At 39.8% G+C, this 27,139-nt stretch overlaps 2 protein-coding genes across 4 annotated transcripts; one reads left to right on the top strand and one right to left on the bottom strand.

Annotated features, from left to right (window-relative positions):
- Nucleotides 1-257: 257 nt before the first annotated feature.
- LOC149985598 (E3 ubiquitin-protein ligase TRIM62) lies at nt 258-15,272 on the bottom strand. The gene is given in 11 exon segments (XM_090184472.1): nt 258-460; nt 463-667; nt 670-946; nt 1,119-1,259; nt 7,708-7,832; nt 10,302-10,424; nt 10,635-10,730; nt 10,986-11,137; nt 11,726-11,842; nt 11,845-11,901; nt 15,230-15,272. Coding segments are annotated over 11 exon segments (1,449 nt in total). The 3' UTR covers nt 258-347.
- A 4,393-nt stretch (nt 15,273-19,665) lies between these two features.
- LOC110525605 (gamma-crystallin S-1-like) lies at nt 19,666-27,134 on the top strand. Of its 3 annotated transcripts, none has more exons than XM_021605882.3 (4): nt 19,666-20,004; nt 24,096-24,150; nt 24,651-24,893; nt 25,836-27,134. In XM_021605882.3, exons 1-4 carry the CDS (start codon nt 19,976-19,978, stop codon nt 26,121-26,123), a joined length of 615 nt encoding a protein of 204 aa, XP_021461557.2. In that variant the 5' UTR covers nt 19,666-19,975; the 3' UTR covers nt 26,124-27,134. The 3 variants fall into 3 exon arrangements, with proteins under 3 accessions (XP_021461557.2, XP_036836718.2, XP_036836724.1); XM_036980823.2 differs by having other exon boundaries at nt 24,636-24,893; XM_036980829.2 differs by lacking the exon at nt 19,666-20,004 and having other exon boundaries at nt 24,123-24,145.
- The last annotated feature ends 5 nt before the right edge of the window (nt 27,135-27,139 follow it).

Raw genomic sequence — 27,139 nt, 5'->3', positions numbered from 1 at the left:
TTACAATGGTATTCTTGGATAAACTTGTAGTGATAATGAGAGAAAACTACGTAGTAAGTATAGGTCTATAAAAGGAAAGCACAGAACCTTTCATGGTGAATAATATGTGGTTTAATGGTCAATAGCATACATGTTCGTTGCAAGTACAAGTGGAGTACACCAAGTCTTAAAATAATATAAAACAGATGACCAAAGGACAGAGGGACATACAGTACACTGAGAGTCAGAACTTAGGACTGTGGGCGTGTTAAGCCTGGTCAAGCAGACTGACTGCTGCACTCACTTTTCGTTTCATTTGACACATGAAGTGAAGCAAAATACGAGCTCTCGCAAGATGCAGGCTGGTTTCACAAGGCTAGTGGGTGTTGTGCAGCCTCAGTGCTGCTAACAGACCTATCTGAAGCATCTCTTAGACAGAACAGGGTGAGTGGCTCTCTGTTCACATCAATACAGGGGTTAACATAGGGTAGAGGCCCCACACACTACTGCACAGAAAACGGTGGAGCAGGATCAGTGTGTCTGCATTAGAAAACAACAGCTCCCCCTTGTGGACTTCAGCTTTCGGAGTCCTTCCCCCTAAAGACAGTAACGTCTCATGGGAGTCATGACATGTCAAGTACTGTCCATCCCCATGGTAGATGCAGAAAGATCCCTTGTTCACCTTGCTAAACCCAGGTTGGTCAAGTCCTGAGTCTGGTCCATTCTCCAATCTATACTGGAGATGCACCCATTGACTGCACCAATCAGCCAATAGGGTTTCTCATGGACAATGACTTCCCAGTAATGCAGGCCAGTGGAGAAGGACTCCTGTGCGAGGACACAGTACTGAGAGTCATAACGCTCATATCGGTCCATTCCAATGGGCTCCGTGTTCCAGCACACCTGTAGCCTGTCCCTTGACACCTCCAGCTTCGGATGGGACGTTTTGGAGTCCAATGTCAGTGTTCTACAGATAGACAATCATAGTCAATGCACCATGGATATGCAATGCATTGAAAACATATGGACTATTCATTGATGGTGATGAATGAACAGCATAAGTTATACATGTACTATGTACGACCATAAAATGTTCACAGTACATGACCACATGCCATTCAAAAAGCATCAAGAGAAACAATTGCTATGTGAATTGTTTCCATGGAAAGGGCTGAGTCAAAGCCTGAGACAACTCATCCACCATTCTCTCCACTGTTCTCATCCTCTCTGGGGCACAGAGCTCCCTCTCCACTTCCTGCGTGGGCTGCAGGTCCAGGTCCCTATGATGGGGACACAATGACAAAATCCATGTCTGGGTGCCTCTATTCAATCACTTGAGGTTTTTCTGTAAAACGTATCGGATAAAAGGTTAGATTAGATATATACAGTGCATTTGGAAAGTATTCAGACCCCTTGACTTTTTCCACATTTTGTTACGTTACAGCCTTATTCTAAAATTGATTAAATAGTTTTTTCCCTCAACCTAGACACAATACTTCCATAAGGACTACACAAAAACATGTTTTAAGAAATGTTTGCCAATGTATATATTAAAAAAACGGATATCACATTTAAATAAATATTGAGACCCTTTATTCAATGCTTTGTTGAAGCTCCTTTGGCAGTGATTACAGCCTCGAATCTTCTTGGGTATGAAGCTACAAACTAGGTACACCTATTTTGGGAAATTTCTCCCATTCTTCTCTGCAGATCCTCTCAAGCTCTGTCAGGTTGGATGGGGAGTGTCTCTGCACAGCTATTTTCAGGTCTCTCCAGACTTATCCCGAAGCCACTCCTGCATTGTCTTGGCTGTGTACTTAGGGTTGTTGTCCTGTTTGAAGGTGAACCTTCACCTCCAATCTGAGGTCCTGAGCACTCTGGAGCAGGTTGCCATCAATGATCTCTCTGTACTTTTCTACGTTCATCTTTCCCTCGATCCTGACTAGTCTCCCAGTCCTTGCCACTGAAAAACATCCCAACAACATGATGCTGCCACCACCATGCTTCACCTTTGGATGGTGCCAGGTTTCCTCCAGACGTGACGCTTGCCATTCAGGCCAAATAGTTCAATCTTGGTTTCATCAGACCAGAGAATCTTGTTTCTTATTGGTCTGAGAATCCTTTAGGTGCCTTTTGGCAAACACCAATAGGGCTGTCATGTGCGTTTTACTGAGGAGTGGCTTCCATCTGGCCACTCTACCATAAAGGCCTGATTGATGGAGAGCTGAGGAGATGGTTGTTCTTCTGGAAGGTTATCCCATCACCAGAGAGGAACCATGGGGCTCTGTCAGAGTTACAATCAGGTTGTTGGTCACCTCCCTGACCGAGGCACTTCTCCACCGATTGCTCAGTTTGGCCGTGCAGCCAGGTCAAGGAGGAGTCTTGGTGGTTCCAAACTTTTTCCACTTAAGAATTTAAGAACGCAGAATGGAGGCCACTGCTCTCTGTTCTTGGGAACCTTCAATGCTGCAAAAATGTTTTAGTACCATTCCCCAGATCTGTGCCTCGACACAATCCTGTTTCGGGGCTCTACGGATGATTCCTTTGACCTCATAGCTTGGTTTTTGTTCTGACATGTACTGTCAACTGTGGGACCTTTATAAAGACAGGTGTGTGCTTTTCGAAATCATGTCCAATCAATTAAATTTACCACAGGTGGACTCCAATCTAGCTATAGAAACATCTCAAGGATGATCAATGGAATCCGGATGCAACTGAGCTCAATTTTGTGTCTTATAGCAAAGAACCCTTTTATCATTGGAGGGTTCTGCCTAGAACCCTCTATGAACGGTTCAACCAGCCTTATTAGCCTTTAAAATGTTATTATTTATGACAATACATTACATACAGTGCCTTGTGAAAGTATTCGGCCCCCTTGAACTTTGCGACCTTTTGCCACATTTCAGGCTTCAAACATAAAGATATAAAACTGTATTTTTTTGTGAAGAATCAACAACAAGTGGGACACAATCATGAAGTGGAACGACATTTATTGGATATTTCAAACTTTTTTAACAAATCAAAAACTGAAAAATTGGGCGTGCCAAATTATTCAGCCCCCTTAAGTTAATACTTTGTAGCGCCACCTTTTGCTGCGATTACAGCTGTAAGACGCTTGGGGTGTGTCTCTATCAGTTTTGCACATCGAGAGACTGAAATGTTTTCCCATTCCTCCTTGCAAAACAGCTCGAGCTCAGTGAGGTTGGATGGAGAGCATTTGTGAACAGCAGTTTTCAGTTCTTTCCACAGATTCTCGATTGGATTCAGGTCTGGACTTTGACTTGGCCATTCTAACACCTGGATATGTTTATTTTTGAACCATTCCATTGTAGATTTTGCTTTATGTTTTGGATCATTGTCTTGTTGGAAGACAAATCTCCGTCCCAGTCTCAGGTCTTTTGCAGACTCCATCAGGTTTTCTTCCAGAATGGTCCTGTATTTGGCTCCATCCATCTTCCCATCAATTTTAACCATCTTCCCTGTCCCTGCTGAAGAAAAGCAGGCCCAAACCATGATGCTGCCACCACCATGTTTGACAGTGGGGATGGTGTGTTCAGCTGTGTTGCTTTTACACCAAACATAACGTTTTGCATTGTTGCCAAAAAGTTCAATTTTGGTTTCATCTGACCAGAGCACCTTCTTCCACATGTTTGGTGTGTCTCCCAGGTGGCTTGTGGCAAACTTTAAACAACACTTTTTATGGATATCTTTAAGAAATGGCTTTCTTCTTGCCACTCTTCCATAAAGGCCAGATTTGTGCAATATACGACTGATTGTTGTCCTATGGACAGAGTCTCACACCTCAGCTGTAGATCTCTGCAGTTCATCCAGAGTGATCATGGGCCTCTTGGCTGCATCTCTGATCAGTCTTCTCCTTGTATGAGCTGAAAGTTTAGAGGGACGGCCAGGTCTTGGTAGATTTGCTGTGGTCTGATACTCCTTCCATTTCAATATTATCGCTTGCACAGTGCTCCTTGGGATGTTTAAAGCTTGGGAAATCTTTTTGTATCCAAATCTGGCTTTAAACTTCTTCACAACAGTATCTCGGACCTGCCTGGTGTGTTCCTTGTTCTTCATGATGCTCTCTGCGCTTTTAACGGACCTCTAAGACTATCACAGTGCAGGTGCATTTATACGGAGACTTGATTACACACAGGTGGATTGTATTTATCATCATTAGTCATTTAGGTCAACATTGGATCATTCAGAGATCCTCACTGAACTTCTGGAGAGAGTTTGCTGCACTGAAAGTAAAGGGGCTGAATAATTTTGCACGCCCAATTTTTCAGTTTTTGATTTGTTAAAAAAGTTTGAAATATCCAATAAATGTCGTTCCACTTCATGATTGTGTCCCACTTGTTGTTGATTCTTCACAAAGAAATACAGTTTTATATCTTTATGTTTGAAGCCTGAAATGTGGCAAAAGGTCGCAAAGTTCAAGGGGGCCGAATACTTTCGCAAGGCACTGTACATAATAAGGCCTTTATTTGAAGGCCTAATTATACCATAACACAGTGGTGTTAGAAAGGTCCTGTTTTACAAGCCTCATCAGGCCTGCAAGTCACATTATTCTAGCTTTAACATATCCAACAAGTGGAATTGTTATCTCTCAAATGTAAAAGTCCCCATATTTGGGGACTCAATTAGATTTTTTTTCCATTTAATTCAGTCTGGTATGAGAAGGTAGCCCCTATCGCCAAAAGCAGGGTGTCTGCGGAAAGCTGAGTATCTTGGCTATTGATCGGTGCCTTCAAATCTTTGGTATGACTTACTACCAAAATGGGCATAAACATTTATAAGGGCAGGCCGAGACGATTACCTAATTTCAAGATGGCTGCTACCAACATTCCGTTGTGCGTTGTGAAGCATAAACAAAATAAACATGGAATACGGTGATAGACACCAAAAGCCTTCTGCCTGTGACCTACCATTATGGATCACCAGCCCCAAGAGTCAAAATGTTTATTTTACACAATGTTTTCACCAAACAGCACACATCAAACAAGGTAAGCTTAGATTTGGTCTGTGTTTAAGCTATAGCTACATTCAATTGAATCCTTTGGTAATAGGAACAAATCTAGCCTATTGCCAATGTTATCTGATAATGTATGACTTCAAACTTCTTAGTGATCCCTTCACGCAGGGATTGATTTGACAACACCCAGTGAAATAGCAGCGCGCCAAATTCAAAAACAGAAATACTCATAAAAATAATTAATAAATCATACCAGTGTTATAAATGGGTGTAAAGATGAACTTCTTGTTAATCCAGCCACAGTGTCAGATTTCAAAAAGGCTTTACGGCGAAAGCAAACCATGCTATTATCTGAGGACAGCACCACATCAAACATACACATGAAAATCATAATTCAACCCGCCAGGCACAACATAAAAGTCAGAAATAGCATATAATGCATGCCTTACCTTTAAAGATCTTCTTCTGCTGGCACTCCAATATATTCATTAAACATCACAAATGGTCCTTTTGTTCAATAAATTCTGTCGTTATATATCCAAAATGTCAATTTATTTGGCACGTATAAATCAGAAAATACACCGGTTCCAACTCGCGAAACATGACTACACATTATCTACTTAGTTGCCTGTAAACTTGATCCATACATTTCAAACAACTTTCCTAATCCAACTTTAGGTATTTTTAAACGTAAATAATCGCGAAAAGTTCAGACGGAATAATCTGTGCTTTCAGGTCATGCGCCTCAATCACAACAGTACACTTCACTCAACCCTTGTTCTGAACCGGGCTACTTCTTCATTTCTCAAAGGAAAAACATCAACCAATTTCTAAAGACTGTTGACATCTAGTGGAAGTGATAGGAACTGCAAGCAACTGCCTTAGAATTCTAGATTCCCATTGAAACCTTATTGAAAAGAGAGTGACCTCAAAAAGAACATTCCTGGATAGTTTGTCCTCTGGGTTTCGCCTGCCAAATAGGTTCTGTTATACTCACTTACATTATTCAAACAGTTTTATAAACTTCAGAGTGTTTTCTATCCAACATACTAATAATATGCATATCCTAGCTTCTGGGCCTGAGTAGCAGGCAGTTTACTTTGGGAACGCTTTTCATCCGGACGTGAAAATAGTGCCACCTAGCCTTAAGAAGTTTTAATGGGAACATCGAATGTCCACCGAGTGACTATGTCTTTGCTCATCAAAAATATGATGTTGCCTGCTTACGCGCTGTAGTCACTCATACCCCGACACCACAACAATGTTTGAGAGATGTTAGTGTTGTAGAAATTACATTTTTATAGTGAACAATAACTTTAGGCACATCCAGTGTGCAAAAAAAGTGCAATTACCACATTCGGACACTTTGGGGAGGTTGAAAGGACACTTGAATGTACATACCCTGGATACCCCATAACACCACCACAATGTTAGAGTGAGGTTGATATGGTAGAAATTGTGTTTTTATACTGAACATATAGCATTTAGGGATTGCACATATGTAATAGCACTGGAACTATCTAATTTACAGACATACAGTATGTCACTTTGGAGAGTTTTAGGGACACTTGGAAATGTCCCGTGACCACACCTGACACTACTTACTAAAACATTGCCCATTTCTAGTTGTTAGGTCTATCAATCCCATTTTTTTGGTGATATTGTTCACGTGTTGTGGAAGCCATCTGATGTGTTTCCAGCTCTAGTCATCAATAATTAACTTATAGCTTGTCAATGAAAGACTACTTTCAAAATAAAAATCAATTTCTAAAAAGTTATTTTGTGTGAGCTTGATCTTGTGTATTCTGAACTATGTACCTCTTATCTATTTTCTGATCATTTCCTCACAATCTCCCAGATGTCTTCTTTTCAAATATAACAGGTTTTTGCATATCAGAATCATGTAATTACACATGAATAGCAGTTACTTTTGGGTATGTCTATTTAGGCAGAAATCTATTTTTTGCAATTACATTTAAGAGGTTTGTAATTCACTTGCAACCTCCATTCAGAATGAATGCAAGGGTATGACAAATTAAATACCTCAATCATGTAAACTGCAACAGCCATCTCAGTAATGGGTGCAATATATCCAATCACTAACAGTGTCACGTTCTGACCTTTGTTCCTTTTTTTATGTCTCTATTTTGGGTTTGGTCAGGGCGTGAGTTGGGGTGGGCATTCTATGTTTTTGTTCTATGTTTTGTATTTCTGTGATTGGCCTGGTATGGTTCCCAATCAGAGGCAGCTGTCTATCGTTGTCTCTGATTGAGAACCATACCTAGGTAGCCTGTTCCCACCTGTGTTTGTGGGTAGTTGTTTTCCGTTTCAGTGTTTGCACCATACGGGACTGTTTCGATTTTCTTTTATTCTCTTGTTCTTTTGTATTTAGTGTTCAAATATGAACATGTACCACGCTGCACTTTGGTCTACTCCTTCTTCCTCAGACGGACATCGTTACAAACAGATTTGACTCGTTTTAAAAAACGATATGCTAATTGTCTTTGTGTACCATAAAATGAATCAACCAAGCAAGGTACATGCAAAAACACAGATAATACAGTAAAACAAACACTTCTGAAAATCTCCCTAAAATAAAGCATGCTGAGAAATTTAGAACCCTTCTTGCCTTCCAAATAATCCTTCTTGACTTCCAAAGAATCATAAAAGAACCCTTCCTCCAAAATAGTTTCTTAGGATGGTAAAGGTTCCAGGTAGAACCCTTTGCCTTACAAATAACCACTTTGGAACACTTCTTTTTAATATTCTCCACCTGCAAGAATTTCAAGTTATTTATTTCTTGGATGAGAGATTTGCTGATGCCTCTGAGGAGGTCGATCTCTTGGAAACATCTCTCCATGCTCTTGGACTCCAGCCACTGTGTGATATACAGTACCAGTCACAAGTTTGGACACACTCAAAGATTTGTCTTTATTTTTACTATATTCTACATTGTAGAATATAAGTGAAGACACCCAAACTATAAAATAATACGTATGGAATCATGTAGTAACCAAAAAAGTGTTAAACAAATCAAAATATATTTCATATTTGAGATTCTTCAAAGTAGACACCCTTTGCCTTGATGAGAGCTTTGCACACTCTTGGCATTCTCTCAACCAGCTTCACCTGGAATGATTTTCCAACAGTCTTGAATGAGTTCCCACACATGCTGAGCACCTATTGGCTGCTTTTCCTTTACTCTGCGGTCCAACTCATCCCAAACCATCTCAATTGGGTTGAGGTAGGGTGATTGTGGAGGCCAGGTCATCTGATGCAGCACTCCCTCACTCTCCTTCTTGGTCAAATAGCCCTTACACAGCCTGGAGGTGTGTTGGGTCATTGTCCTGTTGAAAAACAAATGATAGTCCCACTAAGCGCAAACCAGATGGAATGGTGTATCGCTGCAGAATGCTGTGGTAGCCATACTGGTTAAGTGTGCCTTGAATTCCAATTAAGCACAGACAGTGTCACCAGCAAAGCACACCCCACACCATCACACCTCCTCCTCCATCTCACATTTGGACTAAAGATTTAACAAAAGGACAGATTTCCACTGGTCAAATTGTCATATCTGCTCCTGCTACGCCCTCTGGTGTTCATCCGGTGTCTTCGTGACCTGCAGTTACTTCCCCTGTACACACTCTCTCTCTCCCTCTTCCTCTCTGCGTGATTGTGTGGTTGGAGACAGGTGTGCTGGAGTCAGAGCAGATCCCTACCAGCTGCAACTCGTTCCATAATCAAGACCTCTACAAATACTCAGTCCTGCCACTTCCACTCTGCCAGATCGTAATCTCTGCTCAGTCAGTTCATGATTCTAGACATTTATGATTATTCAAGATCATGTTACTCTGCTGCACCTGTTTCCTGCCTGACACCAGCTATCCTCTCATTGTAGTACCTCTCTGTTTCCTGTTCCACATCTCACCACCCAACTACCTTGCTCTGGATTTTACTCACCACTACCTGAATTCCCCTCAGGACCTGTTTACCCAGTTCTACTCAGCTAACTCCAACCTCAGTCTCCACATCTGGTTTTTCTGCAACTCATCCAAACTTCCTCGGATCTTCCCCGGATCCATATCTCCCTGTGTAACAATAAATATTTTGGTTCATTCATCCCTGTTTCCTGAACTGAGTCTGCTCTTGGGGTCCCGTGTCGCTCTGCTTAACACTAATTTCCATTGCTTGTTTCATGCCCAAGCAAGTATTTTCTTCTTATTGGTGTCCTTTAGAAATGGTTTCCTTGCAGCAATTCAACCATAAGTGGTGTTGGAGGGCCAGTAGGAGGCACTCTTTCCTCTGGTCTAAAAAAATATCCCAATGCCCCAGGGCAGTGATTGCCCTGTGTTGGGTGCCGTCTTTCGGATGGGACGTTAAACGGGTGTCCTGACTCTCTGAGGTCATTAAAGGTCATTAACTCTCACTTATCGTAAGAGTAGGGGCGTTAACCCCGGTGTCCTGGCTAAATTCCCAATCGGCCCTCAAACCATCACGGTCACCTAATAATCCCCAGTTTACAATTGGCTCATTCATCCCCCTCCTCTCCCCTGTAACTATTCCCCAGGTCGTTGCTGCAAATGAGAACGTGTTCTCAGTCAACTTACCTGGTAAAATAACGGATTAAGGCGCAGCGTATGTTGACTTCCACATATTTTAATGAAAGTGAAACTAAGCAACGACAAATAAACAATAAACTAACAACAAAACATGACGACAATGCAGTGCGAACAGGCAACGTTACATAGACAAGATCTCACAAAACACTAAAGGGGCAATGACCGGCTAAATATGATCCCCAATCAGAGACAATGATAAACTGCTGCCTCTGATTGGGAACCATACCAGGCCAAAATAAATCACCTAGATAATCCACCCTAGTCATTGTTACGCCCCAATCACCATAGAGAAAAAACAGCTCTCTATGGTCAGTGCGTGACAATAAAGGACTGATTCACATAGTCTCCTCTGAACAGTTGATGTTGAGATGTGTCTGTTACTTGAACTTTGTGAAGCATTTATTTGGGCTGCAATTTCTGAGTCTTGTGACTCCAATAAACTTATCCTCTGCAGCAGAGGTAACTTCTGGGTCTTTAATTAATTGAAATGCATTCCAGGTGACTACCTCATGAAGCTGGTTGAGAGAATGCCAAGAGTGCAAAGCTGTCGTCAAGGCAAAGGGTGGCTACTTTGAATAATATTTTGATGCATTTTGATTTGTTTAACACTTTGTTGGTTACTACATGATTCCTTGTGTTATTTCATAATTTTGATGTATTCACTAAAATTCTACAATGTAGAAAATTATAAAAAATAAAGAAAAATCCTTGAGTAGGTGTGTCCAAACTTTTGACTTGTACATCTCCTCTGTTTCCAGTTTCTCCATCATCAGCCACTCATCTTCCTCAATCCCAGCCCTAATCCCCCAGTACTTCTCCGAGATTCTATCCCTGTAGGCTTTAGCAGAGTGCTACAAGAGTGTGACAACAATATGAGAGACTGTGAATGTACTGTATTGTATAATATCAAGCTGTGATATTGACAATGAGAAGGGTGGTGATTATGCATTTACTTCACAGTAATTACAACTGGAGATAGCCATTTTAAGAGGATATTTTTTTAAATGGATGCATTGCTTTGCCATATCTTCATCATGAAGGGATTTGTCCATAGTATTTACCATAGTCTTTGTGTACAGTCACTCCAAGTCCTTAATTTAATATTTTGCCACTCTCCTCCTCTTCAGCAGCTGGCTCATATTGGCCTCCAACATGTTCTACAGATAGAGATACAACAGAACCATACAAGAAGGATAGGCCATAGGTACATAACAACAAAAAAACAGATGGTAAGGTTAAAGGTAATATTTTCATGGAACAAATTATATTATTTGAATGATATCTTTGCTAAGTCTGTTGGCGAGGTCTTGCTAACTCCTATGATAATTGTCATGTTTGGCTATAGGCTACTACAGCATGAACAGATCTGGGACCAGGCTAGTCTTTAGGTCTACATCACAGTGTGTTTTCACCTTGTGGTCTGGGTAGGCTTCCCGCAGCTGAACAGCCTGGTGGTTCTTTTACAGGCCGACCAGAACACAGAGGGAACACGCAGGCACACGCTCCTCCAAACAGAACAGCTTCAGTTCCTCACGGTCAGGGATGGGCAAAAATGAAAAAATATAATTACAAAATTCCATAAAGATCAATGTATCAAAATAAAAATACATGTATTTTAAAATACTTATATACATTTGCAGGTAGCCGGGCTGAACAGCAACAACATTCTCAGTACGACTGTGATAGTTTGTTGTTTATCTACCTTAGTTGAATGCACTGACTTTAAGTCACTCTGGACAATTGCCTGCTAAATTACCAAAATGTAAATGTCAATGTGAAAATGAACATACAAAAATAAGCTGAAAAGCACACTGGGTATTATTATTGGCCTTGTTCTGGGGCGGAGCGTATTAGAATACTACTCAGCATGTTTTGCAATGGTTCATTTTTACATATACATTTATATTTAGTTAATTTAGCAGATACTTTTATCACACCATTGTGCCTTCACAGTTTTGATACCAATGCAGGTTGAAAGGGGGCCACAAAATTGTGATCCAAAAAAATTTATAGAAAAGTATTTTGAAAATACAAATTTCAGCTCTTGAAAATATGTTGTTACAAAATACATTGGAGTGTAGTTCAGCCCAGTGTAATACAAATGAGAAAATATTCAGAAGTAATTGAAATATCTGCTCGCAGTGCTCCCAGCCCTCAGTCACCTCCACCAGGTTGTGCGCCCTCAGTGCTGCCCTCTGCTGGTGGAGAAGGGCATGTGCCTCGCACAGGTATGCATCAGAAGTAAGACACAGCCTCACTGCCATGGCCTCACTGCTATGCAGTGGTCACAGATGAACACAGAAGCTGATGATGGTGATTGTGATGTCCCTGCTGGGTTAAAAACAACTACATTTGGGTAAATTTTGGACAGAACTCATGTTGGGTTATTTTGACCCAGCTGGGCTGGGTTGTTGAGGCTGGCTATTGAGCTATGATCCACTGGGTCAGACCAGAAGACTTGAGGTGTGGCTTAGTAAGGGCGAGGCATTCAGATAGTTATTTTTTTGCCACCCATGAGAGTAAATGTAATTCCAGTTGAACGATGAGACTTTTGCATCTTAATCCCAATGTTGGGATAGTTACTACTTTGTTATAACATGTAAATAACATTATTAATTTTATGGTAAAATAGGTAAAAAAATATAGAAGAAAAATCCAAAAGTGCAGTGTACAAATTTAACATGATGAACATGGCCAAAAATAACAATCTGAAAGCCACACCCCCAATAGGCCACACCTTTGGATTAACCAAACATGGGTTAAATGAACCAAAAATTAGATTTGTATTCACTTTCATGGTGGGTTGACCCAGCTGATGGGTCTTTTTTAAAGGTACTGAACAGTCATTCTGATTACCATGTAAAATAGGCTTTTGAGTGACTAAAATATCATCCATAATACATTTTGTTGTGTTACAGCTCAAAATTCAAAAATCAAACCAAATTTATTTATATAGCCCTTCGTACATCAGCTGATATCTCAAAGTGCTGTACAGAAACCCAGCCTAAACCCCCAAACAGCAAGCAATGCAGGTGTTGAAGCACGTTGGCTAAGAAAAACTCCCTAGAAAGGCCAAAACCTAGGAAGAAACCTAGAGAGGAACCAGGCTATGAGGGGTGGCCAGTCCTCTTCTGGCTGTGCCGGGTGGAGATTATAACATAACATGGCCAAGATGTTCAAATGTTCATGGTCAAATAATAGGTCTGGGACAGGTAGCACATCCGGTGAACAGGTCAGGATTCCATAGCCGCAGGCAGAACAGTTGAAACTGGAGCAGCAGCACGGCCAGGTGGACTAAGGACAGCAAGGTAGGTATGTACGGCAGGACCAAATCAGAGAGATAGGTAGAAGCAAGCCCATGTAATGCTTTGTAGGTTAACAGTAAAACCTTGAAATCAGCCCTTGCCTTGACAGGAAGCCAGTGTAGGGAGGAGTAATATGATCACATTTTTTGGTTCAAAATAGATCAAAAAAGAATAATCTCTCACCATAATGACATAGTGAAAACGTTTTTAGAAATGTTTTAACATTTATTTAAATTGAAATACAGAAACATTTACATAAGTAAGCATTCACCCCCCTGAGTCAGTACATGTTAGAATCACCTATAAACAGAGATTACAGCTGTAAGTCTTTCTGGGTGTCTCTTAATGTTTTGCACACGTGGATTGTAAAATATTTGCGCATTATTCTTTAAAAAATTCTTCAAGCTCTGTCAAGTTGATCATTGCTAGCCTGTTAAAGAAATGGCTGATTACTGCCCCCTTTGGAGAAATTGCGTGCCCATAGTAAACTGAAAAAAAATCTGTCAAAAATTGCTAATATATGCATATAATAATTATTATTGGATAGAAAACACTCTAAAGCTTCTAAAACCGTTGGAATTATGTCTGTAAGTATAGCAGAACTCACAGGGCAGGCATTCTTCCAAACTAGTTTTTTGGTCATGAAAGTTGGGGCAACATTGACGTCATCGCCCCCACCCTTCCCAACCAGCTATGGATCTGGGGACACTTTCTATGTCTTCCACTAGATGTCCTCATTCTGTAGAGCGTTTAATCGTTCAAATCCCACGAAAATTGGCCCTATGGGAGTGAATTAAGTGAGTGCCGCGAGAAAATACCTGTGCGTTAGGGTGCGAATTGGTCCCAGCCATTCCTTTGTTCCAGCACTCCGAAGAAGGACAAACAATGACCGGTTGAATTGAAAATTGTTTTGTATGTCTATAACATCCTAAAGCTTGGTTCTGCACTTAGTTTGACCTGTTTAGTCGACATATAATATGTAATTTTGAAGTTTTGATGCGCAACTTTTCCGGACCAGAGGACATTTTGGGTGCATTTCAGCTGATGTTATTAGCAGTAGCTAATACAAAGACGCAAGACTTGAAACCAAACGATGTATTGGGTAAGTATGAACCCTTCCAGTACATTCTGAACGAAGACTATCAAAAGGTAAGGGAATATTTATGCTGAAATCTGTGTTTCTGTTGACTCCAACATAGCGGAGAAATATAGCTTATATCTGAGCGCCGTCTCAGAATATTGAATAGTGGGCGATTTCTGTAACGTTAAAAATAAATGTAACAAAGTGATTGCATTAAGAAGCAGTGTATCTTTCTAACTATATGTAGAACATGTATATTTAGTCAAAGTTTATGATGTCTATTTACGTTATCTTGCGGCGCTACCTACATTTTCTGCTGACATTTTTGAGTATTTTCTGAACATGAATTCAATGTAAATGGACATTTATGGATATAAATGGCATATTATTGAGAAAAAAAATGTACTGTGTAACATGTCCTATTACTGTCATCTGATGAAGATTTTCAAAAGGTTAGTGAATGATTTATTTTTTAATCCTGCTTTTATAATTTTATATTTTCTGGGACAAAATGGCTGCCTCTTGTCTTGGTTTCGGTGGTGGTCTAATATAAATATTTGGTGTGTTTTCGCCGTAAAACATTTAAAAAATCTGACATGCTGGGTAGATGAACAAGGTGTTTATCTTTCATTTGAGCTATTGGACTTGTTAATGTGTGGAGGTTAAATATTTCTAAGAATATTTTTGCGTTCCATGCGCCACCGTTCCAGCTGAACGTGGGAGGGGATGTTCCCAAAGGGGATCCCTAAATCCTCATCAGGCTAGACAGCCATTTTCAAGTCTTGCCATAGATTTTCAAGTCAATAAAGGCAATTCAGAAATATTCAATGTTGTCATGGTAAGCAACTCCAGTGTATATTTTGCCATGTGTTTTGGGTTATTGTCCTGCTGGAAGGTGAATTTGACTACCAGTGTCTGTTGGAAGCAGACTGAACCAGGTTTTCCTTTTGGAACGCTTTGTATTCAGGGCATAAATGTAATTTCTTTGCCACATTTTTGGTAGTTTTACTTTAGTGCCTTATTGCAAACAGGATGCATGTTTAGGAATATTTGTTATCTGTACAGGCTTCTTTCTTTTCACTCTGTCATTTAGGTTAGTATTGTGGAGTCACCACAATGTTGTTGATCCATCCTCAGTTTTCTCCATTCACAGAAATTAAACCCTGTAACTGTTTTAAAGTTGGCCTCATGGTGAAATCCCTGAGCGGATTCCTTCCTCTCCGGCAGCGCAATATGACACTCACCTGGACTCCATCACCTCCTTGATTACCCGCACTATACATGTCACTCCCCTTGGTTCCTTCCCCGGGCATCAATATCTCTTTTTCATGTCTGTGTCGTTCGTGTTTGGATTATGGTGTGTTTTTCATTAAAACACTCACTCCCTGAACTTGCTTCCCAACTCTCAGCACACGTTACATTTGTAGTGACTGGGTGTATTGATACACCATCCGAAAGTGTCATTAATAACTTCACCATGCTCAAAGAGATATTTAATGTCTGCTTTTTTTACCCATCTACCAATAGTTGCCCTTCTTTGCAAGGCATTGAAAAACCTCCCTGGTCTTTGTGGCTGATTCTGTGTTTGAAATTCACTGCTCGACTGAGGGACCATACAGATAATTGTATGTGTGGGGTACAGGAATGAGGTAGTCATAAAATAATAATGTTAAACACTGTTATTGCACACAGAGTGAGTCCATGTAACGTATGTGACATGTTAAGCACATTTTAATTCCTGAACTTCTTTAGGCTTGCGATAACAAAGGGGTTGAATACTTATTGACTCAAGATATTTCAGCTTTTCATTTTTAATTAATTTGTAAAAATGTCTAGAAACATATGGGGTATTGTGTGCAGGACAGTGACATACAATCTCAATTTAATCCATTTTAGATTAAGCCTGTAACACAACAAAATGTGGAAAAAGTCAAGGGGTGTGAAGGCTTTATATTTAAATTAGGTCAGAGAATATCATGTTCCCATTGGTGTACTAAAATGAGCGTTAGAGTGATGTCACCCTATCCTCTTAATATTCCCGCCTCCTGAATCCAAATGATTTACATGCTGTAGGGGACCAGTAACTTTATGATTCAACTTTATCAATGTAGAAACAACAGCCATTTTTCATACTTTGGTCATCATACTTTGAGCTGGTTTCATCCAAATACTGTATCATCAAATTTCATGAAAAATGATTTAGACTATTCCTGACCTTTAACTTAATCCATAGGTTATTTTCAAGAGGTGTGGCTTTCATATAGGTATTTGTTTGACCACCCGTGAGACTAAATTACATTACTGTTCATAATGTTATGTTTGTACCCTGCAAATTTAACCTCTTAGAGCTCTAGGGGCGCTATTTCATTTTTGGATAAAAAACGTTCCCGTTTTAAGCGCGATATTTTGTCACGAAAAGATGCTCGACTATGCATATTCTTGACAGTTTTGGAAAGAAAACACTCTGAAGTTTCAGAATCTGCAAAGATTTTGTCTGTAAGTGCCCCAGAACTCATTCTACAGGCGAAACCAAGATGATGCATCACCCAGGAATTAGCAGAATTTCTGAAGCTCTGTTTTCCATTCTCTCCTTATATGGCTGTGATTGCGCAAGGAATGAGCCTACACTTTCTGTCGTTCGCCCAAGGTCTTAGCAGCATTGTGACGTATTTGTAGGCATATCATTGGAAGATTGGCCATAAGAGACTACATTTTCCAGAGGTCCGCCCGGTGTCCTTTGTCTAAATTTGTGCGTAATCTTCAGGTGCGGTCATTTTCTCCTGGGATTCAGGAGAGAAAGCATGTTTCCAAGAACGATGTATCAATGAAGAGATATGTGAAAAACACCTTGAGGATTGATTCTAAACAACGTTTGCCATGTTTTCAGTCGATATTATGGAGTTAATTTGGAAAAAAGTTTGCGTTTTGAGGACTGAATTTATGGATTTTTTTTGGTAGCCAAATGTGATGTATAAAACGGAGCTATTTCTAATACACAAGGAATCTTTTTGGAAAAACTGAGCATCTGCTATCTAACTGAGAGTATCCTCATTGAAAACATCAGAAGTTCTTCAAAGGTAAATGATTTTATTTGAAGGCTTTTATGTTTTTGTTAATGTTGCGTGCTGGATGCTAACGCTAATGCTAACGCGAAATGCTAACGCGAAATGCTAACTCTAGCTAGCTACTTTTACACAAATTATTGTTTTCCTATGGTTGAGAAGCATATTTTGAAAATCTGAGATGACAGTGTTGTTTACAAAAGGCTAAGCTTGAGAGATGGCATATTTATTTCATTTCATTTGCGATTTTCATAAATAGTTAACGTTGTGTTATGCTAATGAGCTTGCTGATAGATTTACACAATCCTGGATACAGGGGTTTTTTCATAGCTAAACGTGACGCAGAAAACGGAGCGATTTGTCCTAAACAAATAATCTTTCAGGAAAAACTGAACATTTGCTATCTGAGAGTCTCCTCAATGAAAACATCTGAAGTTCTTCAAAGGTAAATGATTTTTTTGAATGCTTTTCTGTTTTTTTGTGTAAATGTTGCCAGCTGAATGCTAATGCTAAATGCTACGTTAGCCATCAATACTGTTACACAAATGATTGTTTTGCAATGGTTGAGAAGCATATTTTGAAAATCTGAGATGACAGTGTTGTTAACAAAAGGCTAAGCTTGAGAGCTAGCATATTTATTTCATTTCATTTGCGATTTTCATGAATAGTTAACGTTGCGTTATGGTAATGAGCTTGAGTCTGTATTCACGAACCCGGATCCGGGATGGGGAGATCAGAAAGGTTAAATTACCCTTCTACATTTTTGCACATTATATTTTTTTTATATATAATTAGTAATAAAATATTATAACAAAGTGGTAACTATCCCAACATTGGGATACGCATAAGCACACAACATGTGTAAGCCTCGTTAATTTACAAAAGTGTCTGTGCTCAACATTAATATGTGTTGACAATACAACAAAACAGATTAATCGGAATGACATTTACTCTCACAGGTGACCAAAAATAACCATCTTAAAGTCAAGCCCTTACTTAGCCATGCCTCCAGCCTTCCGATATGACCCGGTGGATCATTTTATTTATTTAACCAGGAAGGGCTCATTGAGATTTAAAATCTCATTTTCAAGAGCATCCTGGCCAAGATAGGCAGCACCAAGTCATTACAAAAATTACAGACAACAACATGAAAAACTACAAATAATCTAGTAAAAACCATAGAATTCACAAGAGTATAACAAAATCAAAAACAGCTAATTAAAAACATTGACAGGTCAGGGAATCATAAAACCCCTTTTAGCAAATTCAGTTTGGACATTTGGAACAGTTAGCAGGAGAAAGTCCAGCGAACGAAGAGAGTACCCACCACATTTCTGAGCAATTGAAATGCCAAAATGAAAAGGTAGTAAACCCAAAATGGCTTTGTAAATAAAAGTATACCAGTGACTGAGCCTACGAGTGACTAGAGAAGGCCAGCCAACCCTGGTATACAAAGTGCAGTGGTGCGTAAGGGTTTTGCAGTTTAAAATGAATCTCAAAGTGCCATGGTAAAGGGTGTCAATTGATCTCAAACACTGAGCGGAAGTATTCATATATAAAATATCCCCATAGTCTAGTAAAGGCATACATGTAGCTGATACTAGCCTCCTTCTGGCTTCAAAAGAAAAACAGGCCTTATTCCTAAATAAAGTAGCCACCCTCTCAACGAGCTTTATGAGTAATGCTTTTCCAATGAGGAATGCTTTTTACACACATTTAACACATTTTCTGGGTAGGCACAAAACTACCTTCATACTTCCATTAACTTTTTAAAACGGATACCGAGTCCTGAGACACTTGATGGGGTCGTAGAGCAAAATGGAGAACACCATCGTGTTCGTGAGAATAATAATTGTTTGTAGGTCAAACCTTTCAGACGCTACACACGTCTTTGTAAAAAGAAAGATTTTCGGGATGTCTCATGATCTGACAAACACTCCTTTAACTCTGCCACCTTTCAATGAGGAAGTGCAACATTTATTTTTATTTATTTATTTTTATTTAACCTTTATTTAGCCTTTATTTAACTAGGACTTAACTAACTCATTTACAGTGATGGCCTACCAAAAGGCAAAAGGCCTCCTGCTGGGATGGGGGCTGGGATTAAAAATAAAGAATAAAATAAAAATATAGGACAAACACACATCACAACACCATATAAAGCACGTCTAAGACAACAACATAGCATGTTAGCAACATACCACGACAACAGCATGGTAGCAACACAAAATGGCAGCAGCACAACATGGTAGCAGCACAAAACATGGTACAAACATTATCGGGCAGAGACAACAGCACAAATGGTAAGAAGGTAGAGACAACAATACATCATGTGAAGCAGCCACAACTGTCAGTAAGAGTGTCCATGATTGAGTTTTTGAATGAATAGATGGAGATAAAAAATGGTCCAGTTTGAGTGTTTTTTGCAGCTCGTTCCAGTCACTAGCTGCAGCGAACTGAAAAGAGGAGCGACCCAGGGATGTGTGCTTTTTTGAGAGCCCATGCTCTAACAATGGAACGTATAGGGAAATAATTCAATCTAGCTCCCAGTATGCAATTCCTGTGACTTCCACTGGGAGTCAGCACTCAATGTTCAAGGTTACAGGCTTGTTTCTTCCAAAACGAGTAAGAATAATGAGTTTTACTACAGGGAAATTTGTGTTTGCGTGCGCCATGAAAACGTGCATCTACTAATATTGGTTTCCTATTGAAAGTACTTCTTTCCGTATTAAATATTATAGTTTGATTACATTTTAGGGTATCTGAGGATTAAATACAAACATATTTTGATTTGTTGAAACAAAGTTTAGGGGTCGATTTTTGGGTTCCTATCTTGGCTAGTTGAACGAGTGGATTACTCAAATCGATGGCATCAACTAAACTAACTTTTTGGGATATAAAGAAGGATTTTATCTAACAAAACGACACTACTTGTTATAGCTGGGACCCTTTGGATGACAAATCAGAGGAAGATTTTCAAAAAGTAAGTGAATATTTAATCGCTATTTGTGAATTTATGAATCCTGTGCCGGTGGAAAAATATTTTGATGTGGGGTGCCGTCCTCAAACAATCACATGACATGCTTTTGCTGTAAAGCCTATTGTAAATTGGACAGTGCAGTTAGATGAACAAGAATTTAAGCTTTCAACCAATATAAGACACTTGTATGTACCGGTTTAAAGTTTAATATCCATTTTTATGAATATTTATTCAACGGAAGTTGTCTCGCTAGCGGGACGCCAAGCAAGAAGAAGTTCTTAACAGAATGTGATTTAGGCAGAATGAGTGTTGTATATGGATGATGAGGGTTGTAAGTGGGTATCTCAAATAAAGGGGAGTGAGGTCTAAGAGGGTTTTATAAATAAGCATCAACTAGTGGGTCTTGCGATGGGTATACGGAGATGACCAGTTAATAACAGAGTAATATAGAGTGCAGTGATGTGTCCTGTATGGAGCATTGGTGACAAATCTGATGGCCGAATGGTAAAGATCACCTAGCCACTCGAGAGCACCCTTACCTGTAATTTGCATCCCCGTAATCTAGCATGGGTAGGATGGTCATCTGAATCAGGGTTATTTTGGCAGCTGAGGTAAAAGAGGAGTGATTACAATAGAGGAATTCTAGATTCGAGTCTAGATTCGACCTTAGCCTGCAGCTTTGATATGTGCTGAAAGAAGGACAGTGTACTGTCTAGCCATACTCCCAAGTACTTGCATGCTGTGACTACCTCAAGCTCTAAACCCTCAGAGGTAGTAATCACACCGGTGGGGAGAGGGGCATTATTTTTACCAAACCACATTACCTTTGTTTTGGAGGTGTTCAGAGAAAGGATAAGGGCAGAGAAAGCTTGTTGGACACTAAGAAATCTTTGTTGTAGAGCATTTAACACAAAATCCGGGGAGGGGCCAGCTGGGTATTAGACTGGATCATCTGCATATAAATGGATGAGAGAGCTTCCTACTGCTTGAGCTATGAATAGCTTCTGCCCCCAAGCTATAAGACTACTAAACAAGACTGCTAAATTGCTCATCAAATGGCTACCTGCATTGACCCTTTTTTTTGCAATAACTATCTTGCACTAACTCTATGCACACACACACACACACACACACACAGGCGTACACTGACACCCCAACACACACATACACATACACTCACTACATACAGTACACTATATTATCTTAATCTTTAACTCTGCATTGTTGGAAAAATACCCGTAGTAAGCATTTCACTGTCAGTCTACACCTGTTGTTTCCGAAGCACGTGTCAAATATATTTTGATTTGATTTAAGAATTTTGCAATGAGATCCCCAGAAGTTTGATAGAATTCAGAGGTTAGCCCATCACTACCAGGGGATTTGTTATTTTTTAACTGTGTGATACCATATTATTTGATCTCCTCTCTATTGAATTCCTCATCAACATAATTGCCACCCGGAATGGAGTTAGATAATTGATTTGAGTTATTCAGACCAGAGTCAAATGAGTACAAAATATAATAAAAGTTTGCAGTGATATTGATTTACTATCTTCAGTGACCATGACATCATTATTCAGTCTCCTGAACATATTCAGTTCACCTCTTTTCTTTTCCAAATTAAATAAATATTTGCTGTTATTTTCACCCTACTCTAAACACTCTTCTAGATCTTATAAAGCCACTTCTAGCTTTATCCGAATACATTTTGTCCAATTGTTCTTGCTAAGAGATTAAGTCGAGCCTTATCATCCACATCATAGTTATCTTTTTCTGTGATATCAGTTATTTATTTAGCTAATTTCACTCACCGAGCTCTTCTAGCATATGTCCTTTACTGTCTGCTTTAGAAACATAAACTTCACCTTCAAAATTGTGGGATAGAATGGCAAACCCCGCTGAATGATTAGTGCTGTTCACTAACCATGTCAACACGCCATTGACTTTCCCAAAAAGTATTGTCTTATAAGCATGAATGTGTCTCAAAAATAAGATCTGCGTCACAGTGTTTACAAAATAGAAGAAAAGCGTTCCTCTTCACCAAATTACACAACCATCTATTGCTGATGACTGACATAAGGGCATGTACTGTACCTGATAGATCTATCTGGTGTATGTGATTATGATGGACATTATGCTTCTTGACAGTGTCATAAAGTGTATTTTCTACAAGTTATATAACATATGAGGATAAAAAAACATGACTGTAAACAATTCATTACTGCAACAATAAAGGATTTAAGAAACAAACTTTCAAATTGAAAGGAATCTTCTTGGCAGGGAAAACTCATTTGAATAAACGTGGGTTTTGACACTATTATGTAGGTGTCATAACCAGACAGAAAATAACACAATATATATTATGACAGGTTATGACAAGTTATGTCATCTGTTATGACATAGTATGACATGGTCATGACCGTATAATAAAGTGTTATGATACTGAGTGTCAAGTAAGTGTTATTGAAGTTTCTTATCCTTCAGAAAGTAATTTCCTTTTGCATTGCTCCAGACCACATCTCTCGCTGTGCGGAATGCAAACAGGATTGTCATCGTGTGTGACCATTCAGTGTTTTCTTCCCAAGGCAATGGGCAACATCCACAGCATTCTCCATGTAATTCTTTCCATGCTCAGGTGCCACATTCAGGCAGATATCTATCACCTTTCGTTTGACATTTTCGTTGGTCTTCTCTGAAAACCAGTTAAGACACAGAGCCCATCTCCGTCGGGAATATTTCAGAGTCCGCCAGACGCACCACCATAGAAGCGATGGTTTTCTCCAGTACAGCACACTTTTTTACAAACTTTTGAGTCTCACTGAATGCAAAAGTCACAGACGCCTTGAGCTCTTTGATGCATGATGCATTCTCCTTCACCATCTTCTCCAGGTTGTCAGCTCTCTCGTTTGTTTTAGCCGTAACTGCTTGGATGATGTTCGACTGCAGATCATAAAGTGAAAGATCATTTCGCTTCATCTTGTGGATAGGGCTGTATTAGGAGCTATTCACTGGGGCATCTGAGTCATTCGAAACCCCTTCCCCATCAGTAAGCATTTCATCCTCAGAAGAATCAGGGCCAAGGGATAGCTGTCTTGCTCTTGATTAATCATGTTCAGTAGCTAGGTTAACCATTTCTTGACTACATCCTTGTGGCTAGCGTTGGCTTTTTTACCTTTTCCTCTTGAGTCCCCAACCACCGGAATTTCTGGTTTTCAGGGGAAATAGAAAGAGAGGGTGTGACGTGACTTCCACTTTTGGACTTTAACAAGAGTCATCACTAGTTACGACAGCCACAAAGTCATAATTATGGCCAAACCCCGCCTATTTCTACCATTTAGTTTCAGGTGTTTCCTTTACGCCTGCTACTTTAGGTTATGGGGGAGCAATGAGTGAACACCATAGAAGAAGACCAAAATATGACAACAAAGATGGAAAAGGCCTATGGCTCCCCCTGTCTCCTAAAGTGGGAATGCACCACATCTGTACTCTATTTTACGCATGCTAAGACTACAATGAACATATTACAATATGGTGAAACTATCGTACTCTGTCTCTACTTTTGTTAGATGTTCTAAGTCAAGAGAGTAATGAAGTTCAAGTTAAATTATTCCAATTGCCACACAGAGGAAGAAGGTACAGTGGTTTGTTGGATATGTACAGTAACATAGAAATATGTAAATACACTACAGTATATATGAGAATATTCCAAGATGGAACCTGAAAACTGCTGAGTTGAACAAAGATTATTACACACCAAAGCCGTCATTCAGAATGATTTCAATATGGCTGTTACAGTAGGACAGGTAGGGGGCAGATGTTTGTGAGAGTGAGTGAAGTCCAGTTTTGCAACTAACCTTTTTCAAACCTGTTCCGAGTCATGTTTTTCTCAGGACCAAACCAGTGTGCAACTCTATTGTCTGGGCCTAGAAAAGAGTCCGACTGGATTTGTATGACAATGGAATTCAATCTAAAGGGAGCATGAGGTTGACATGTGCTTAGTGTCATGGGGGCAGATATATAGAACAGTTTGTGCTGACATGATAACTCACCTGATTTTACTAACAATGCTCTGTCCTTTTTTCGGACACATAAAAGGCTCTGGGATGAGGACAGGCCTGTCCTGTTGACCTACACAGTCATGATGGGTAAGGTAAGCAGAACATATCATTGTCCTAAAAAAAAACATTACAGACTGTCAAGTCTATTGCAATTCAAGTTCAGGTTTAGTCATAAGGGTTCTGTGTGAAATCATAATTGTTGTACGATCCCAGGAAAAGTGTTGCCTGCTTCCAGATATGATTGTGCTGTATACCCAACTCCTGTAGCAGTTGTTTGGCATGACATTGACAATGACCATGACAATAGGTGTTAGTGCGTCAGCACATACAGATCTGGGACCAGGCTAGGAAAATAGTACTTGAGGGGTTCTCCTATCCTTTGTGCAATTCTGAAAAATACTTGCAATGTCAATTTCATGTGTAAATCCAAATAAAGAGGTGTTTTTCACCCAGAAAGTAGGTTCTAAGCTAGTTTGATTAAAATGTAGAGATGTTTTTGTGCTTGTATTCCCATTACTTTAGAGGCTTTCATTAAAATCTATAGATGTGCTTCTGCCTGTATTCCCATTAACTTTAGAGGCTCTCTGTTCAGATCATCTTCTATGAGGGCAGGAATTTTGAGGGACGCCACTATGAGTGCAGTGGTGACTGCGCTGACATGCACTCCCACTTCTCCCGGTGTAACTCCATCCGGGTGGACAGTGGGTGCTGGGTGGCCTATGAGAAGTCTAACTATTCTGGGTACCAGTACATGCTGACAAGGGGGAAGTACCCCGACCACCACCGCTGGTCCGGCTTCAACGACTGCATCCGCTCCTGTCGCATCATCCCTGCTGTGAGAACAACTTCATCTTGACTGACATGACACAACATAGCACAAACAAATGCTCTTGAATCTGTTATACCTTCATAAACAGTTATGACAGCTGACACAAGTTAGACATGTTAGCATATGCAATTGACTTGACACAAACTTGTATTTGTGGGATGTATTGACATGTTGAATGCACCGAGGTGTCTGTTTTGAACTGCTGGCACACAGCTCGGACACCCATGCATACCCCACAAGACATGCCACCAGAGGTCTCTTCACAGTCCCCAAGTCCAGAACAAATTATGGGAGGCGCACAGTACTACATAGAGCCATGACTACATGGAACTCTAGTCCACATCAAGTAACTCATGCCAGCAGTAAAATTAGATTTAAAAAAGAGATACAAATACTGTGAAGCAACACAAACATAGACACATGCATACAAAACACACAATAACATATGTATTATACACACATGTATACATGGATTCTGTGTTATACATATGTGGTAGTGGAGTGAAGGCCTGAGGGCGCACAATTAATATATTGTGAAATCTGTTATGAATGTATTGTAATGTTTTCCAAACTGCCTTAATTTTTCCTGGACCCCAGGAACAGTAGCTGCTGCCTTGGCATGGGGATGGGGATCCATAATAAATACAAATACAAACTATTATTTAGGAATGTTTGTATGAGGTATGCCTTGCCAATTGAAATTGACCAAAACAACGATTTTGTTTGAATCAATACAGGCTTAAATGTAACTGTCAGATTTTTGTCAGATTCAGATTCAAGATTACTATACATTTACATCAGCTGTCATGATTGAGTAGAACACCCTACATCATTTTTATGACAATATTGTGTGTACCTAGGGAGCCTTCATACTGTTCAGACCTAAAAGTCTAATATAGAGACCATTATTTCAGTTCTTTAAAGTTAATAAATTTTCTCTTTGCGCAGTATAATGGAAACTACAGGATGAAGATCTTTGAGAGATCAGACTTTGGGGGCAAGATGATGGAGCTGAGCGATGACTGTCCCAACCTGCAGGACCGCTTCCACCTGAGAGATATCTCATCCTGCAATGTCATGGAGGGCTACTGGATCCTTCATGAGCACCCCAACTACAGGGGTCGTCAGTACTTCCTACGCCCTGGCGAGTACAACAAGCACAGCGACTGGGGCAGCATGAGCTCCACCAGTGGCTCAGTGCGTCGCGTCATAGAGCTGAAGCAAACCAACCAATAAATCAGAGTCTCTAGATCTCTCTCTCCTGCCAGGCTAGATCTCTCTAAAAGCCTGTAGAAATGAGTCAATCTCAACATATGGTTGGTGTCAGGGAATAAGGTGATTCTCCTTTAATAATTAGTATCACTGGATGATAATATGACTGGGCTGAAGTAAGAAAGCAGTGTCTTGGAATCCTGGTGTAGATGTACAAAGAGCATTTAGAAGGTTTTATGCAGACAGAAGTGCATTTATACACACCCTCCGCTCACATTGAATAATTAACCAGTGGATGGTAGGATGGAACAGTATATTTAATTGTGTCCCTAATGCAGCGGCAAAGACAGTTGCAACTTCTTCCAACTGAGAAGCCTGCTTAAATTGTTGTGGTGTTTTAACAATATTCTGACCTCCTAAATTCAAACACATGAATTTGTGTCTGAGGCAAAATCACTTTGTTAACTTGTCAATGTTACACTTGTCATGGAATTGCCACCAGGGACTCAAAAGTCAAACTTGAATGAATCATTCTTTATTATAATCATTCTTTATTATAATCATTCTTTATTATCAGAATGCTGGAGAGGTCACAGTCAAACTTAGATGCATAAAGTACCGGTCTGAAATGAGCTCTTTCAGGGCAGTCCTTTAAGTTCTCTTATATACTGCTTACACAGACAAGTTACTGTATGTAGGCATGGTTCATAGGCTTGGTTCCTGCATGTGTCTGGTACAGTGTCCTATCTTAACTTTTAGAACATTCTGACAAAAGGTCTGAGGAGGGGGTCATGACCGTCTCCCACTCATATCTCTACCAAGCACCCACAGGAACCAATGATTGTATGAGACAAGATGTACAAAGTTGTCTCCAGACTATGCATTTATCCTCCACATTCCCTACTTTTATCACTTCTATGATAATAATCGTTACAAATTTAATGAGATAAACACTTTCAAACCCTTCATTCTGGGTTATACAATCTAATTATTATGGTAATACTATCATCATAATAAAGGTTATGCTTCTATTAACGGCA

Source organism: Oncorhynchus mykiss, chromosome 1 (genome assembly GCF_057628025.1).
Source record: "Oncorhynchus mykiss isolate SJ-2025 chromosome 1, ASM5762802v1, whole genome shotgun sequence".
NCBI classification, from domain to species: domain Eukaryota; kingdom Metazoa; phylum Chordata; class Actinopteri; order Salmoniformes; family Salmonidae; genus Oncorhynchus; species Oncorhynchus mykiss.
Note: the sequence above shows the minus strand (reverse complement) of the source record. Positions and strands in the feature narration are given on the sequence as shown.

Excerpts from the sequence above, each read along its gene's own strand:
- LOC110525605 (XM_036980823.2), top strand. The coding sequence starts at position 19,976 with ATGACAAATCAGAGGAAGATTTTCAAAAA. Across the intron at positions 20,005-24,095 it reads CAGAGGAAGATTTTCAAAAA|GCTCTGGGATGAGGACAGGC; the intron begins GTAAGTGAATAT and ends GACACATAAAAG. Across the intron at positions 24,894-25,835 it reads CCTGTCGCATCATCCCTGCT|TATAATGGAAACTACAGGAT; the intron begins GTGAGAACAACT and ends CTCTTTGCGCAG.